The sequence below is a fragment of the Palaemon carinicauda genome, chromosome 1, assembly GCF_036898095.1.
Source record: "Palaemon carinicauda isolate YSFRI2023 chromosome 1, ASM3689809v2, whole genome shotgun sequence".
NCBI classification, from domain to species: domain Eukaryota; kingdom Metazoa; phylum Arthropoda; class Malacostraca; order Decapoda; family Palaemonidae; genus Palaemon; species Palaemon carinicauda.
This window is the reverse complement of record NC_090725.1, coordinates 265815582-265831773: the sequence shown is the minus strand read 5'-3', so window position 1 is coordinate 265831773 and position 16192 is coordinate 265815582. Positions and strand designations below refer to the sequence as shown.

General features: G+C 44.2%; 1 protein-coding gene across 1 annotated transcript in view; it reads right to left on the bottom strand.

The window, feature by feature from the left end:
* The window catches only part of LOC137656020 (pterin-4-alpha-carbinolamine dehydratase 2-like), an 89260-nt gene that overhangs the window by 17543 nt on the left and 55525 nt on the right, over positions 1 to 16192 (bottom strand). Inside the window, exon 2 of the mRNA XM_068390204.1 lies at positions 9493 to 9835. Within this exon, the coding sequence (XP_068246305.1) occupies positions 9493 to 9786 (294 nt within the window). The 5' untranslated portion in view covers positions 9787 to 9835. The remainder of the gene's footprint in view (positions 1 to 9492; positions 9836 to 16192) is intronic.

The following is a 16192-nucleotide window of genomic DNA, read 5'->3' as shown; positions in this document are numbered from 1 at the left end:
AGGGATCTCATCCTGAGGCGACCGTTGGGAACTAGACGAGCCAAAGATGAGAGGTGACCGAGGAGACGTAACCACGATTGGGCTGGAAGTTCTTCTCGTCTGAGGAAAGGACTTGAGACCCTCCTCAGCCTTGCTATCCTGTCGTCTGATGGGAAGGCTTTGTGGAGATTGGTGTCTATGATCATGCCTAGATATACCAGTCTTTGAGTGGGAAGCAGAGAGGACTTCTCGAGATTTAGCATGATCCCCAGATCTTGGCAAAGTCCCAGAAGTTTGTCTCGGTGTCGAAGAAGGGCTAACTCCGAGTCTGCTAGGATCAGCCAGTCGTCCAGATAACGGAGGAAACGGATGCCGATCCTGTGTGGCAACGATGATATTAGGGTGAACACTCTGGTGAAACCTGTGGTGCTGTGGAGAGACTGAAACACAGCACCTTGAACTGGTACACTTTGTTGTCTAAGCTGAATCTTAAGTACTTCCTTGAAGACGGATGGACTGGGATCTGGAAGTAAGCGTCCTTCAGGTCCAGTGTACACATGAAATCTTGCGGTCTCACTGCAAGTCTGACCGTGTCTGCGGTCTCCATGCTGAACGGAGTTTGCTTGACAAACCTGTTCAGAGCTGAGGTCGATGACTGGTCTCCAGCCTCCAGATGCCTTCTTTACAAGAAAGAGTCGACTGAAGAAGCCTGGGGACCCGTCGAGGACCTCTTGGAGAGCGCCCTTCTTCAACATGGTCTGGATTTCTGCCCGAAGGGCTTGCCCCCTTGCCGATCCCATGGCAAGGGAGCTCAACGACACTGGATTTGTTGTCAGGGGAGGTAGAGATGTTGTGAACGGGACGCGATATCCTTGACTGATTAAGGAAATCGTCCAGGTTTTGTGGTCTTTGTAGGATGTGGTTGCTGGGGTGCTGGAGGTTTATAGGGCTTCGATGTTAGAGCCCTATGTAGGAGAGAGTCCTGGTTGGACTTCCTCCACCTCTCAGCCGCCTGCTCCACGTCCTTAGGCTCGAACAAGTTCTTCCCCATAACGGAAGAATGTCTGAGCCTGTTGATCTCGGTATTGGGATCTTTTGATGGAATCTCTTAGATGGTATTAGCCCACAAGTTCGAGACTTGGTGGGCTAGAAACTCGATCGTGCGAGTGCCCGAGTAAAAAGGTCTCCATGGCCTTCCTGATACTTTCTTTGGACAAGTCCTCTGAACGTAACAGGATGACTAGGGACCCTAGCCAGATGTCCAGCCACGAAGTTGCCTGCATCGCACACTTCGCTACCTTCTCCTGGCTAAGGATATCCGTCGCCGAGAACGAGACCTGCCGGGTGGAGTCTCTCTCTAGAGGGACTCCCCTGGTAAGCACTTCCAAAGAGTGGTGTAGGGGAAGAGCTAAACAGGTCTCCTCAATGATGTCAAAGTACCTCCTCTGTTGGACACGAGGAGGTGGGAGGAGTTTGTTGCCGGCGCTGGATCGGCTGGAGTTCTCCGAGCTTGGCTTCGACCTTGTCTCTGGCACTCTTAACCCCTTGAGACCAGGGCAAAGCCGCACTGGCCTTTGAGGGTTTTTGAGTCCCAAAGACTCGGTCCAAGACCGTGTCTTTGCCCTCACGAGGGGGAATCTCTGGATCTGCAAACCCATTGAGATTCCTCATAAGGGTCAGAATCGGCCAGAACGCATGCTCTGACTCCTGCAGCTCTCCTCCTGAAGGGCTAGCAGCGAAGTCTCCTGTCCCCAAAGGCTCTTCTTGGGGGGACTCGTGGACGTTTTCCGAGTGCTTGGCTGGCTCCGGTCTAAGCCTTGAAGATGACTTCGGCACAGTCTTGGAGTCCTTCGACTCCCTCCTGGGAGGGATGCAGGACTCCAACAACAATGGTGGGAGGCTCTTATCCACCCCTACCCACGAAGACTTTCCAGCGCGAGGTGGGGTTTCCCTCATTGGTGCGATGGGGGAACACCTCACTTCCGTGACTCCCCTGAGGACGGAAAATCTTCGTCCGAAGGGGAGGGAGTGAAAGTCTGGGGGGGAGGGGGGGGGTTGAGGAGGCCTTCCTCAAGGACTTACGAGGAGTCAGCTTCGCCCTCGGAGAAGTTACCACGTTCGACACTCCTCTCTTCCTCTTCAGGGGAGTAGAAGCTGCCAATGATGTGTGGCCCAGCTCAGAGAGAACAGGCTTAAAAGCCTGCATGACCGCTCTGACCAGGGACCCAAACCAAGGCTGCAGCTGTTAGAAACTCCCTCTGGAGCGAAGGGGATCGACCGATCCCTAGGAGGAGTCACCAAAGGGGGGTTTCGCCTGGAAAGATGAAGGAGAAGAAAAGTCCCTGGACCTTTCCGGAATCTTCCCTCCCGCCGGTGAGCGCGCATGGTCCTGCTGCCTAGCGGGGGGGGGGGGGGGGGGGGGGGGGTGTTTGAGGATCGCGTTGGGGAGCGTGCGTGCGCTCGTGCGATGGGAAATGCCCTGGGTCGCGCGCGAAGGCGGTGGCGAGGGGGCGCGCATGGGCACGAGCTGGCGAAGGCAGAGGGTGCACTGAAGGATGGATAAGTGCTCGCACGCGCGAAGGTGACTGTTCGCGGGCACGCAGGGTCCGACCGAAGAGCCCGTGCTGGCGATACCGTTGGGCGTGCGCGCGCAGGAGACACATCTCTTGCGCGCGGGCACGCATGAGAGCGCACATCCGGCTGTGGCGATGGGCGTGGGTGCGCAGGGCGTGGGTGCGCAACCTCGTGGGCACGCATCGGAGACTGCGAGCGAGGGATGGTGCGCAGGCGGGGACCGATGGCTCGTTGGCGATCGCTGGCGCGTTGGTGATCGCTGGAAGAAGTTAGCTTCCCCACTGCGCCCAGATCAGAAGATTGTGGGTGCGCAGGAGATCGTTGCCGCGGGCGCGCAGGCGAGTGCTGGCGCGCAGGAGAGTGCTGGCGCGCAGGAGAGCGCTGGCGCGCAGGCGAGCGCTGGCGTGCAGGCGAACGAAGGCGCGCATGGCGCGCAGCAGATTGCTGACACGCAGATGAGCCCTGGCGCACTTTAACAAGATCTGCTTCTGCCGCTGAGCGCTGGCGCGCAGGTGAGCATTGGCGCGCAGGAGACCTGGCGCGTAAGGGACGTATGCACTATCTTTGCGCATATGCCCTTGATGCCCCGAAGGGACCGTTGCCCGTTTTACAACAGGATGCATTGGTGCCCACAACGTGTCAGCAGCCAGAAACGGCGACGGCAGATCAGCAGGTCTGACGGGTGGAAGGTCGGCGTGTCCTTTGTAAGGACGACCTTCCACCGAAGGAGATCGCGAACGATCTGCAGAGAGGTCAAGGGTTGTAGCTGGGAGAGTCGGAGAACGATGGCGAGGTTCCTCTGCGGCGGACTGCGGAGAAGATGAACTGAAGAGGCGCCTCCTAACACCCTTGTGAGGTGAAGGAAGGCCTCTACGGCGAAGAGGAAGGCGGGCTTCACGCCTTATATGCCCTCTGCGGGCCGTGGGGTCAGCGGGCTGACCATCAGCAGTCCTCCGAAGAGGAGTCTCTGTGAAGTGAAAAAATCACCGGCAGGAGAGACCGTTGGACTTAGTTCCTCCCTCGAAGGATGTGCAGAGTGAGGAACTAAGCCTTCAGCTACAGCAGGATCATCACGAGCAGGGGTTTGAGATAACGCATCGGAAGCCTCTGCCACAGCAACGTCGACGATAGACAGAGGATCAACCTCTGCTAAAGTCGGCGATTGTTTGACAGTGGCCCCCAACCGGATCATGTCAAACAAGGCTTCCTTGGAGGGCAAACCCTCAAGCCCCAAGGAAGCCCAAAGCTGAAACAAATCATCATTAGATACATGAATATTTAAATCCTCCCCCGGGGGAGGAGGAGGAGCTGCCTCACTATAGGAGGCAACTCCCTCTCCCAAACCCCGAGATCGGGCAACAGAACTATAGCCTACGCTACCACTCGACAGTTTCTCGGAAGAAACCGATCGAGTGGGAGCTTCGGAGGAGGTTTGGGCCACGGAAGAAGAGCCCTTGGGATTTTCTCCTTTCAAAGAAACCTTCAAAGGAGAAATATCCCGCATGGACTTCTTCCAGCGCCGAGAAAACCTCTCCCACTGGGAGGTAGACCACTCCCTACACTCACCACACACTTTATTTCTATCACACCACTGGCCCCTACAATAAGGACAAAGGGTGTGAGGGTCCGTATTGACCACCGACATATACGTGCCACTAGGGCGGTCGGGTAATCCAGGACACTTTCGCATAGCCGAGGCCAACTTCACGCACACCTGTCAAAGGAAAAGCAAAAAGCATTAAATGGCTGTCAAAGAAGGCGAGGGTGAGAGCGGACCAGTCGAGCCGAGAGCAAAGTGAGCTCAAGCACAGGTGTGTGTGAGGGAGGGGTGGGGGGGTAGCAAGCTACCCTCCCTACCCCAGCTAACTAGTGGTGGGGTAGTAAACCCTTGTTAAAATTCTAATGGCTCGTCATTTCAGCTACGCCGAAAGTAATAACCCATATTAAATAGCGTGGTTTGTATGTCAGTTACGAAACAAATCAATATATCAGACAAAATTAAATTTTTGAGAGAAAATTAACATCTGTTTTTTTTTTTATTTAATTATATCTAAACTTCCAGATGTAATGTATACTGTACATGAACTTTCAAAGGATACCGTACTTAGTATACAGTAATTACACTACAACTGAAAAACAAATGTAATGACTACAAATACCAATGCACAAAAGAAAACAAAAAACATTTTTAAACAAACTGTAAACTAATAATTTAATAGTACTTATCATTCGAGTAGAAAGTGACGTAAGTATAGAATAAAAATTCACCTAATTGATCTGGTTTTCTAAGAGGTAAGGGATCTCTCTTAAGGTAAGGGATCTCTCTTAAGTTAAAAACCTGAAAAATTTCTTGCTTTACCAATATTCTGAAGCAAGTTTGGTCTGGTGAGATTGTTCTATTATTAATTTTTTCCTGCCTTTCTTTGTGTACTATAGTCATGCCCTTTTTAACCATCTTCATAATCATAATACTACATAACCAAATGTTCTTATGCCATAATGATGTGTTCAACATCAAAATCTGCACATATATGTCATCCTGGCCAATTTAAAGGATGACAGATTTAACAAACTCAGTAGGCCTTTACCTAAACATTTTTTTCTGCCAATGTCGGATATCTCTTAATTTCAGCAAATTGAAAGACGTATCATAAGTAAACCTTATCTTTATAATAGACCAACCCATTTAATTTCATACATGTACACACACGTTCAATCTGCTAGGCCAGCATCATACCTCTATGGAGGAAATGAGATGGCAATTGAGGTCGACACCATAAAAATTTCGACATTGATAAACAAGTGGATACAAGATCAGCAGAATTTAAGTGTCCCAAATGCTCATCTCGGTCAAGATTACTACAGTTTTAAAAGAAAAAAGTGCATATAAACTTAGGAAATTCAGCCTTTAATGCCTTTGTAGAGCTTTCTGACTAATCCTTTATGGCTTATATAATAAAGATATTTTCTTTTTTTGAACTCAGACCGAGGGTAATATGACAAGATTACAACTCTTTCATTTGACCTTTATTCTGATTCTGATATAAAAACTCATAAAAACCACATGGTCTCAGTTTAAAAAATATGAATGAAAGAAGATCAATTGTGACTCCGTTCCCATGCGCTCTGCTGCTACCTCGGGTCACCATGGTGATGACCGAGGCAGCTGCAGTAGAAGAGCCAGCATATAAAGCTTCATTTGTGGTGGAAAATGGGGGAGGGTTGGACGTGGCACCCAAGCAATATCAACCATATCTGGCTGAGTCCCTCATCATACAAAGGAACGATGAGAAAAAATCCACTTTTGTTTCTTTATTGGTGTCAGCTACCTCCCAAAATATAGGTAGAGTGCCATGGTAGAAAGATAGACTGTCCTCCACACAGACTCCATCCACATCTTTGATAAGGATAATAAATATTTTGATTTTCCGAAGCAGTAAGATAAGACTCAAGCACAGTTTCGCCAAAAGTCTTTGATGGATCATTGGGACAACCATAACATGGTCATGGGTGTATTTTATCCCGGACCTAACTTCTCAGGCAAAAGAAGTCAGTAGAACCTTTAGCACAAAGTGCTGAGATCCAGTTTCCAGGATACTTTTTAAATGCAATCTAACTATACTATCTTTATTTCCTAATATCTTACCTCACCAACGCAGAAAAGGATCATGCCCGAGATCAACAAGTTAATGTCAGCATGCAAAACATACCCCAAAACTAACAATAAAAACTACCCAAATGTTCTATGATAGGATCTTCACAGCCACAAGATTAAGATAGTCGAGACCATCATCAAACTTGGCTTATCAATAAATTCACAACCAAAATCATTCTAGCTTCTTTTTTTATAGTAGTTTGACTGAATTGCTAATCTACTGCTTAACTTTATTGCAATAGTTTAACCCTTTGAGCACTAAAATTACTCCACTATTCCAACTCACTTCCGTGCTAATTTACATACATTATTCCTACTCCCTTCAGAGTCATAACTTACATCAAGTAATTACCATTTTTTAATCTTTGTTTTATTATTTACATACATAAAAATTCACCAAAATATGTAACATATGTCAATGAAAAGAAAATGTGTTTAGCTATATGATATTAAATGTTGCTAAGTCTTATCTTGTACAGTTTTTGTGCTGAGTTGTTAAAAAAAAAAAAAAATACCTGGCGCTTGAGTGCCAAATCATTAGGCAAGTGGTTTGGAAGCAAGGGTTACCCAGACCCACTGATAAAAAATTATCTTTTATCATTAGAAAAGAGAAACCTCCATGTCTATTAATTCCAGCATATATCCTACTTTTTATTTCATTGGACACTTCCAGTTTCAGAGCAAAGGCTTCAGCCTCTTTAAACGCTCCCTCAAATCATCATTCAGCTCTGGATTACTTGCTAAAAGAATTTGGTGCCAAAGATACTCAAACAAGAGGACTTTTCTAAGACTCTGCAAGAGATTCCCTCCTCATACCGCAACCCCAGAAAGCAAGTATTCTGTATGTTTTGGAGGATTTACCTTAACAGAATTGGTTGCAGGTAAACATAAAACAATTTGAGAATTGTTAAGCCTGTCCCAGAATAAATTAATATAAACTATATATCATTCAACACCCCCAAAATTAAAATCATGTCCAGTAATGTGTACCCTAAATGAAGTGGAACTTTTTGTTTTTATGTACACTATATTTTATGAACATAAGATATTTTTATATTTTACATAAATAAATTGGCTACATTCCTTGCTTTCTAGAGTTACTCCCTTACAGGGTCTTAAAAGTCTACTATACTATTTAGCAATCTTAAGGACCATCTACACAGGGTGGTTCAAAGATGTTACTTACAATTGACAGATCAATGTTTCCACGTATAATAACCCTGCTGTCAATGACTACTACTTCATTCAGTAACTATAGTTAATTTTCTTTGTTCTTAAATATCAACTCTCTGCTATTACATACCATATTGGGATTTTAATTTATAAAATGGGAGGCCACCATAGTATTTATTTTGTAACCAATCATGATGCAACCAAACCCATTTTCTTTTATTATTGTCTAGTCATACAAAAAGGAACAAGGAGTAACCTATTTAAACGACTCAGAAGTTTGTATCCAAGTAGGAAAAAATTTATCTTGTTGATAAAGAGAGATCTTCTATAATGAAATAAAATGTCATAGTCACCCAGAAAGTGAATGGAAATTCATTAAAGAATTGGGAAGGTGGAAAGATAATATGTGAGAGCAATAAAAATGAATTCTTTTCTAAACTGGACTCTTATCACGATTAATGACAATTTGAGGCTAGATGATAAGAGGATAGTCTAAGGTTATAATAATGTGAACCTAAATATCTCCAGAGGACCAGAACCTGACCCACAAGACATCAATTTATCAACAGTGATCATCACCTTTGATCCACCCTGATGTAAGTACGTAGTCATCCAAATGGCTTTAATGTACTGTAAAACCTTCAGACAAAGATAAGATGAATGCTCCCTAAAACAGGAAACAAATGTAATAGATATCTATTACATAAAAATACTGTCTTAGAAATATAAAAAGAATTATCATCACCCACTAAGAAAATGACAAAAGTCATTATCTTTCTTCAATGTGTATGGTACCTTAACAAGTAAGTCAGGATGTAAAAATCAGATTTAAAGATAAACATTCAGATTAGATTAATCTGTATCACATTGCCAGAGCCAAACTTTCTACAAGCGCTTCATCCATCACGCTACCCAAGGTTGCTTTATTATGCAAGTAAGGTTCAGCTTAACTTTCTTGGAAAGCATGTAGCTTTGAAATACAATATTTAGGAATAAAAGAAGACATATTTTTTGCAGCTACTTAGCTTAGGTGGATAAAACTAGCAAACGATGTGTTAAACCCTGCATTTTTATGGAAGGTTAAAAAAAAAATACAAAATAACATAGCCAATCAAATTACAGCTTGCTAAACTGTGATTTTTACTGCCAAAGCATACTTTTGAAGACACTACACAGGATGTTATCTGTAAAACATTATATGTTATATACCATATACTGAATAAAAAATATTCTTATACGAAAAACATTAAAGATTAGCCGTATAAAGTACATTTTTTAAAAAAAATTTCAAAGCATTCTTAATTTCATTTTCTAATTGTATTCCCCAAGCATTTTTGTGAATATTAGTCTACTGCAAAGGCATTCCAGATGTGATACTGACACTCCAAGCTCTACAGTAGGTAAATTAAAAGTCAATTCTTTCTTTGTTAACATTCCAAATATCATTAAAATTCCTATCTACCTTATGTCTTTTCTTAGTATTCCAGACAATCTTTTAATGAAGAGAATCTATAATAAACTTCTCTACTCGAACTCACTATTTTAGCCTAATTATACCTGAGGTACATTTTCATGATCCAAATGCCATCTAACTTTAATTTATAAAAATGATTCATAGGATGCAAAGGAGATTCAGAAATTAAATGTCCCATTATCCACCAAAAAATCTAATGAAAAAGAATTTCAGCTTTAATTAGTCTACGATGAAATTATATTTTAGAAACTAAAATAACTTCATATGAATTTTTTTTCTGTATATTATCCCTCTAGCCAGATTTATTATACTCTTGAATATCACATATGTGTCTCATCAAAGAATTGCAGTTAAATAACTAATGGTCACTTCTATCATTTGACATATCCTGTAGTTGCATCTATTTCAAGTACAAATCCTTAAGAGAAATTAGATTTTTTGGATCCTTCCAACCATGATTGCAAATAAAAACATAAAAGGAAACCAATTTAGTTTTTAGCAATCATTTAAAAATAGAGAGCTGAGATTTACTCTCTGTAGGTTGATGGATTCTGGCTTTTCATGAAAACCCACCTCAGCTGACCAACTGCCTTAAAATATGTCAACTCGCATACTAAATATGGTATTTCATACTCACACTCTTACTACCTAGGGTGTCTCCTTGTGATGTTGAGCTTCCTGGGGAACCAGGGAAGCTGTCAGATGAGCGACGTTCGTGTTTTATACTCGAGGCCATCTGGGAACGTATTTTATGCCTTGGAGTGGCTGCATGGGCTTTAAGAGAATGATGACCTTGGTCAGCTATTAAGAAGTCTTTTTCACAAAGCAAACAACAAGCTTTGTGAGGATTGTTAGGTACCCTTCCAACCCAGTGTTTGAACTCGGGGTCCTTTAACCAAAGAGGGTTGAAACTGTTAAGTCTAGAATTCATTGTGATTCAAACTCCTAAATAATCCAACTTGAACACTAGATTACAGTACCTGGAAAAAATGGAATTTTATAATTAATAGTACAAGCATCTATTTCATAAATTTATAGCCATTGAAAAACATATAAAGAAAAATTAAATATTGGACAGCATATGGTAAAGATATAACAAATTTGGAAGTACTTTGTATTTTTCCTAGTATACAAACCTGGAGCAATTTATAGGGGTATTACTTTCGGCTTAGCTGAAAGACGAGCCAAGATAATTTTAGAGAGGGATAACTACCCCCATCAGCTAATCAGCAGGGGGGGGAAGTAACCCAGCTATCCCGCTCATTCACACCTCACGGTTGAGTAACCACTTTTCTTTCTGGCAGGACTTCTTGGGGGATAGGGTGGCGGGCCAATTTGTATACAGTAAATAGCTCCAGGTTTGTATGCTAGGAAAAATACAAATTACTTCCAAATTTGTTATTTGTTCCAGCACAAATAGAAACCCTTCGCTATTTACCAGCCGCCTTCAGAAACTGCTGAACTATGACATCCTGGAGCTTACCTCCCTTCAGCTGAGAGTCGGGAGTAACACTTGACCCTTCCATCCAGCCGTTCACGACTAGCTCCAAAGATTCTATTAAGAGAATCTGGACCATCACGAAACTTCTTTTATAAGTCTAGTCCAGCAGGCAACTTGGGAGTGGTAGGTTCAGTATTATTATTATTATTATTATTATTATTATTGTTGTTGTTATTACTTGCTAAGCTAACACCCAAGTTGGAAAATCAGGATGCTATAAGCCCAGGGGCCATAACAGGGAAAATAGCCCAGTGAGGAAAGGAAAAATAAACTATTTTAATAACAGTATCAACATTAATATAAATATTTACTATATAAACTAGAAAAATTTTAACACAAGAAGAGAAATTAGATAGAAGTGTGCCCGAGTGTACAAGAGAACTCTAACCCAAGATAGTGGAAGATCATTGTACAGAGGCCATGGCACTGCCTAAGACAAGAGAACAATGGTTTGATTTTGGAGTGTCCTCCTAGAATAGCTGCTTACCATAGCTAAAGTCTCTCTTGGACCCTTACTAAGAGGAAAGTGGCCACAACAATTATAATGCAGTAGTTAAACCCTTGGGTGAAGAACTGCTTGGTAATCTCAGTGTTGTTAGGTATATGAGGACAGAGGAGAATCTGTAAAGAATAAGTCAGACTATTCGGTGTATGCATAAGCAAAGGGAAAGTGAACCGTAACCAGAGAGAAGGATCCATAGTAGTACTGTCTGCCCAGTCAAAGGACCCCATAACTCTCGGGCGATAGTATCTCAACGGGTGGCTGGTGACCTGGCAACAAACGGTTAGTTAATATGGGCCAGCAGGATAACCAGTCTGCTGCGGCATTCTGATCACCTGGACAGTAGTTCACGACAAAGTTAAATATGGACAGGTCCTCCAGTGTCCGTGTTAGGTGACTGTCCACCATCTTCATGTCATGAAAATAAATCAGGGGGCGGTGATCAGAATGGATTATAAAGAACTGACCATAATGGAAAGCCGTGAAGGTTTTAACACCCCATCGCAGAGCAGCCAACTCACGCTCAATGGTAGAATACCGGGTCTCGCAGTCAAGGAAGGTCATGGAGTTGTATGCTATCCCCCAATGCTCCCCTGAATGCTCCAAGAACTCTTGGCACAAACAAGCACCAGCACCCTCACCTGAAGCATCAACAAACAACTCCATAATTGTAGTATCCACGGAGCAGACAGGGTTCGACAACATAAGACACATCCATTTCAGTTTTCTGGTCCCTTGGGATTTAGGACCTCCAGTCTTTGCAGATAAAGGTTTGGCTATCTGTGAGCACATGGGGATAAACTTCCGTTGGAAGTTAAGCCAGCCCAAGGAATCCCTGTTGCTCACGCACAGTGGTAAATTTGGGGAAGTCCTCTACTTTCTGGATGTATTGTGGCACTTACGCATACCAGAAACACCAACCAGATGACCAAGATACTTAACCTCGGCTTGAACCCAAGAACCCTTCCCAAATTTTATCTTCGTGTCTGTGGTTCTGGAGAGTAGCCAAAACTCGTTCTACCAGTTTCAGGTGTTCCTCAAAAGAAGACCCAAGGATCAAGATATCATCAATGTAGACAACCACCTTGGCTTTCGGGAACTCTTGGAGAATACTCTGCATTTCTGTCTGGAACACTACAGATTTATTCTTCACTCCAAACGATAAGCGTCTGAACTGCCAGAGTCCAAAGGCGGTAGGAAAAGGCGAGTATTCTTTACTGTCCTCTGCTAAACTGGTAGATTCAACAAGCCATGTCAAGGGTTGTAAAATATTTTACTCCTTGTAGCTCAAATACAGAGTCTGCCATGTTTGGCATTGGGAACTTATCAGAGACTGTCACCTTATTCAGTCTACGGTAGTCCAAACAACCGTATACTGCTGTCCCTTTTCCGGATTGGAACAATGGGATGAAGACCAAGGAGAAATGCTGGGTTCAATAATACCCAGTTCATGCAACTCCTTGCACTGTTCCCCGATGGTGTCAGCGACAGGTTTTGCAAATTGTCGAACCCTATGATAAATGGGTGTCTCATCATTAAAGTGGATGCGTATTGGTGTGCTTGAGCACTCTCCCACATCATCGTCACCATTACTGATGACCGGAAGATGACACCGAAGCATCTGACAGAAATGGTTCTTCTGAAAATAGTCTAGCTCGTCAGAGATAAACAGATTGTCTATCTCTTCCAGTATGCTCGGTCCAGGTGTCAGGTCACACTCCTGTGCTATCAGGCAGGATATAGGAGCATCCACCATTCCTATGGTATATACCTTCCCCAAGAGATCACCCTTCTTGATCTTGCCAGTTCCTTCAGATGAACCATTGATTAAAATTGAGGCTTTTCCATCTTTCAGTTCTAGGATGCCAGGGATCACCTTAGCTTTTCTTGACAGGCTGAGGGTTATGATGTTGCCATCATAATATATTTCCGGCCAACAGTTGAACGGACAAGCAGGGCACCTAAAAGAAGAGTAAAGTCCCTTATGAAAGTCTAAAGCAACAGGAACAAGTACGGGCTCAATAGTGGCAATCCTGATTGAATCGGCTGCATGGACCTCAAGTGCGTAACCACGTATTAGAACATAATACTCCCAAAGAGGCTCTTGGGGAGTACTGCCAACAATCAGCTGATTTTAGGCTCCATCAACTATCACCCCATTTGCTTTCAAGAACTGGTAACCAAGCACTACGTGCTCAGCCATAGTCTCTGAAGGTACTACATGGAACACACTTGGGGTGAATGACATTCCATGCAGTACAGTGAACCCTCGTTTATCGCGGTAGATAGGTTCCAGTCGCGGCCGCGATAGGTGAAAATCCTCGAAGTAGTGACACCCTATTTACCTATTTATTCAACATGTATATTCAGACTTTTAAAACCTTCCCTTGTAAGTAGTACTGTTAACAAACTACCCTTTAATGTACAGAACACTTAATGCATGTACTACAGTACCCTAAACTAAAACAGGCACAAATATTAAAGGTGATTTTATATCATGCATTTCCTAAACACGCTAAAAAGCACGATAAAAAATGGCAACCAATGTTTTGTTTACATTTATCTCTGATCATAATGAAGAAACAAACTGGAGGTAGAGCTTTGCTTATTACCCAGACATATTTCCCATACTTTTCCCTTAGAACTACATCACATCTTCCTACTTTAGATATATATATATATATATATATATATATATATATATATATATATATATATATATATATATATATATGTGTGTGTGTGTGTGTATATATATATATATTTATATGTATACACATATACATACCTACATATATACATAAATACATGCATACATATATATATATATATATTACTGTATATATATGGGTTATGGAAAAAATCCGCGAAGTGGTGAATCCGCGATGGTCGAACCGCGAAGTAGCGAGGGTTCACTGTATAGGTTTCAACAGTTCAGTACCTAAGGTCTTAGGTCCTGTTTGCCTTAAACCCTTCAAATCAATGGTAGGATACGATCTGCAGCTGGTAATCCTGCACTACACTCGATGACAGGAGATTTACCTCAGCTCCAGACTCAATGAGCATATTCAACACTCCTGATGGAAACTCAGAAATGGTCTCTGGTACAATGAAGGGTTTTCAATACAGCCTCAGTTCCTGCTTCCTCCCTAGAGGAGTCAGTTGGAGAAGTTCTGGAACAGTGTCGAGGACAGGTTATCACTGGCCAATCCTGAAAGAGTCATTGGATGTGCAATGACGTTTTCAGGTTGAGGGGTAACCTTGGAAATCGAAATTTCCGAGGCTGCCACCGGAATACTAGGAGCACGCTTCCTAGCACCCGCACCCTCCTTCAATGTAGCCCTATCTTCTACATCGAAGGCCTGGTGTTTAACGCCCTACGATACTCCTCGGTCCTTGATGACTTCCTGGGCTTTGACTTCATACTCCTCTTCTTCTTCTTCTTCTCAACGGACCGTGAAGAAGCACTGGACTCACTTCCACTTTAACCAGAGTAGGACGAAGGGGTCGGAGTAAAGTTCACTGGTACTGCCCTCCACCTAAGAGTCTGGACAGAGGTGGTCTCCCTCCTAGGGCTGTGGGCAGTCGCTGTCTTCTGGACAGGTGTTCTGTGCATTGGAGGGGCCTGTTGCCTAGACGGCAAAACATGATAGTTGGCCAAACCACAGCATAGGCACAGGCCCCACGTATTAGGACATAATACTCCCAAAGAGGCTCTTAGGGAATACAGCCAACTCTCAGCCGATTTCAGGCTCCATCAACTATCACCCCATTTGCTTTCAAGAACTGGTAACCAAGCACTACGTGCTCAGCCATAGTCTCTGAATGTACTACATGAAACACACTTGGGGTGAATGACATCCCATGCAGTATAGGTTTCAACAGTACAGTACCTAAGGTCTTAGGTCCTGTTTGCCCTAAACCCTTCAAATCAATGGTAGGATACCATCTGCAGCTGGTATTCCTACACTACACTCGATGACAGGAGATTTACCTCAGCTCCAGACTCAATGAGCATATCTAATGCTCCTGATGGAAACTCAGACATGGTCACTGGTACAATGAAGGGTTTTCAATACAGCCTCAGTTCCTCCTCCTTCCCTGGTCGAGTTGCTTGAAGAAGCTCTGGACAGTGTCGAGGACAAGTTATCACTGGCCAATCCTGGAAGAGTCATTGGATGTGCAATGACCTTTTCAGGTTGAGAGGTAACTTTGGAAATCGAGATTTCCGAGGCTGCCACCGGAATACTAGGAGCACGCTTCCAGCACTCGTACCTTCCTTCAATGTAGCCCCATCTTCTACATCGAAGGCCTGTTGTTCAAAGACCTATGTTAAGAAGCACTGGACTCTCTTCCACTCGAACCAGAGTAGGACAAAGGGGTCGGAGTAACGTTCACTGGTACTGCCTTCCACCTAGGAATCTAGACAGAGGTGGTCTCCCTCCTAGGGCTGCGGGCTGTAGCTGTCTTCTGGACAGGTGTTCTGTGCATGGAGGGGGGAGGGGCGGTTGCACATGATGGTTGGCCGAACCACAGTGTAGGCACAGGTTGAGGAGTCTGCGACACTCATCCACAAGGTGCCCTGGTTTCTTGCACCAAGCACAGTACAGTACCTCCTCTGGAACTGAGAACTATCAGGAATGTGAGGTGGTGGCAGGCATACTTCCACAGGTGCAAGTTTGGGGACATATTAAGGAGTGCATGGATACACTCGGTCAGGTGCAGGTTAACGGTTGGGGGGAGCCATGGCAACCCAGTCAGCATACGAGCCTTACCATGACTGTTCCACGTAACTAATGGCCAAGTCCTCTGCCTTCTGGCTTTGCTGGTGGGATGCCTCGTCGAGTAGACTTAACACGTGTATGACATCCTGCCAAGTGGCGTGATGGCCAGCAGAGACACTGAGAGTGGCCATAGACTGCTCCAGCCAACTCCCAGCTTTGCTTGGAACTGTTCTGAGGAGCTTTGGTCTCAGCTCTCTACGGTCCAAGCTACATCGAGGATATGCAAACCTGTACAGGGAGGCCAACCCCAAAACCCCACGGCCTTAATCTTCAGCAGTTCAACCTCTCCACGGGTGACACTGCTGAAACGGGCTTTCTTCCCTGCATCCCATCTCTCTTGGGCTTCTCGGTACCAGTCAAGGAGGCGTTCCTTCATGTCGGGGTATGAGATCTCAAGATCTCCTATTGCCGAGAAAGCCTCCTTGATTTCTCGCTTCAGGAATCTTCCTAGCCCAGCGGTCCACCAGCCAGAGCTTCCTGCAGTATACCAACTAGCACAGTAGGCCTCAAAATCCACCAGGAATCAGGCAAAACTTTGGCCAGTTTCTAG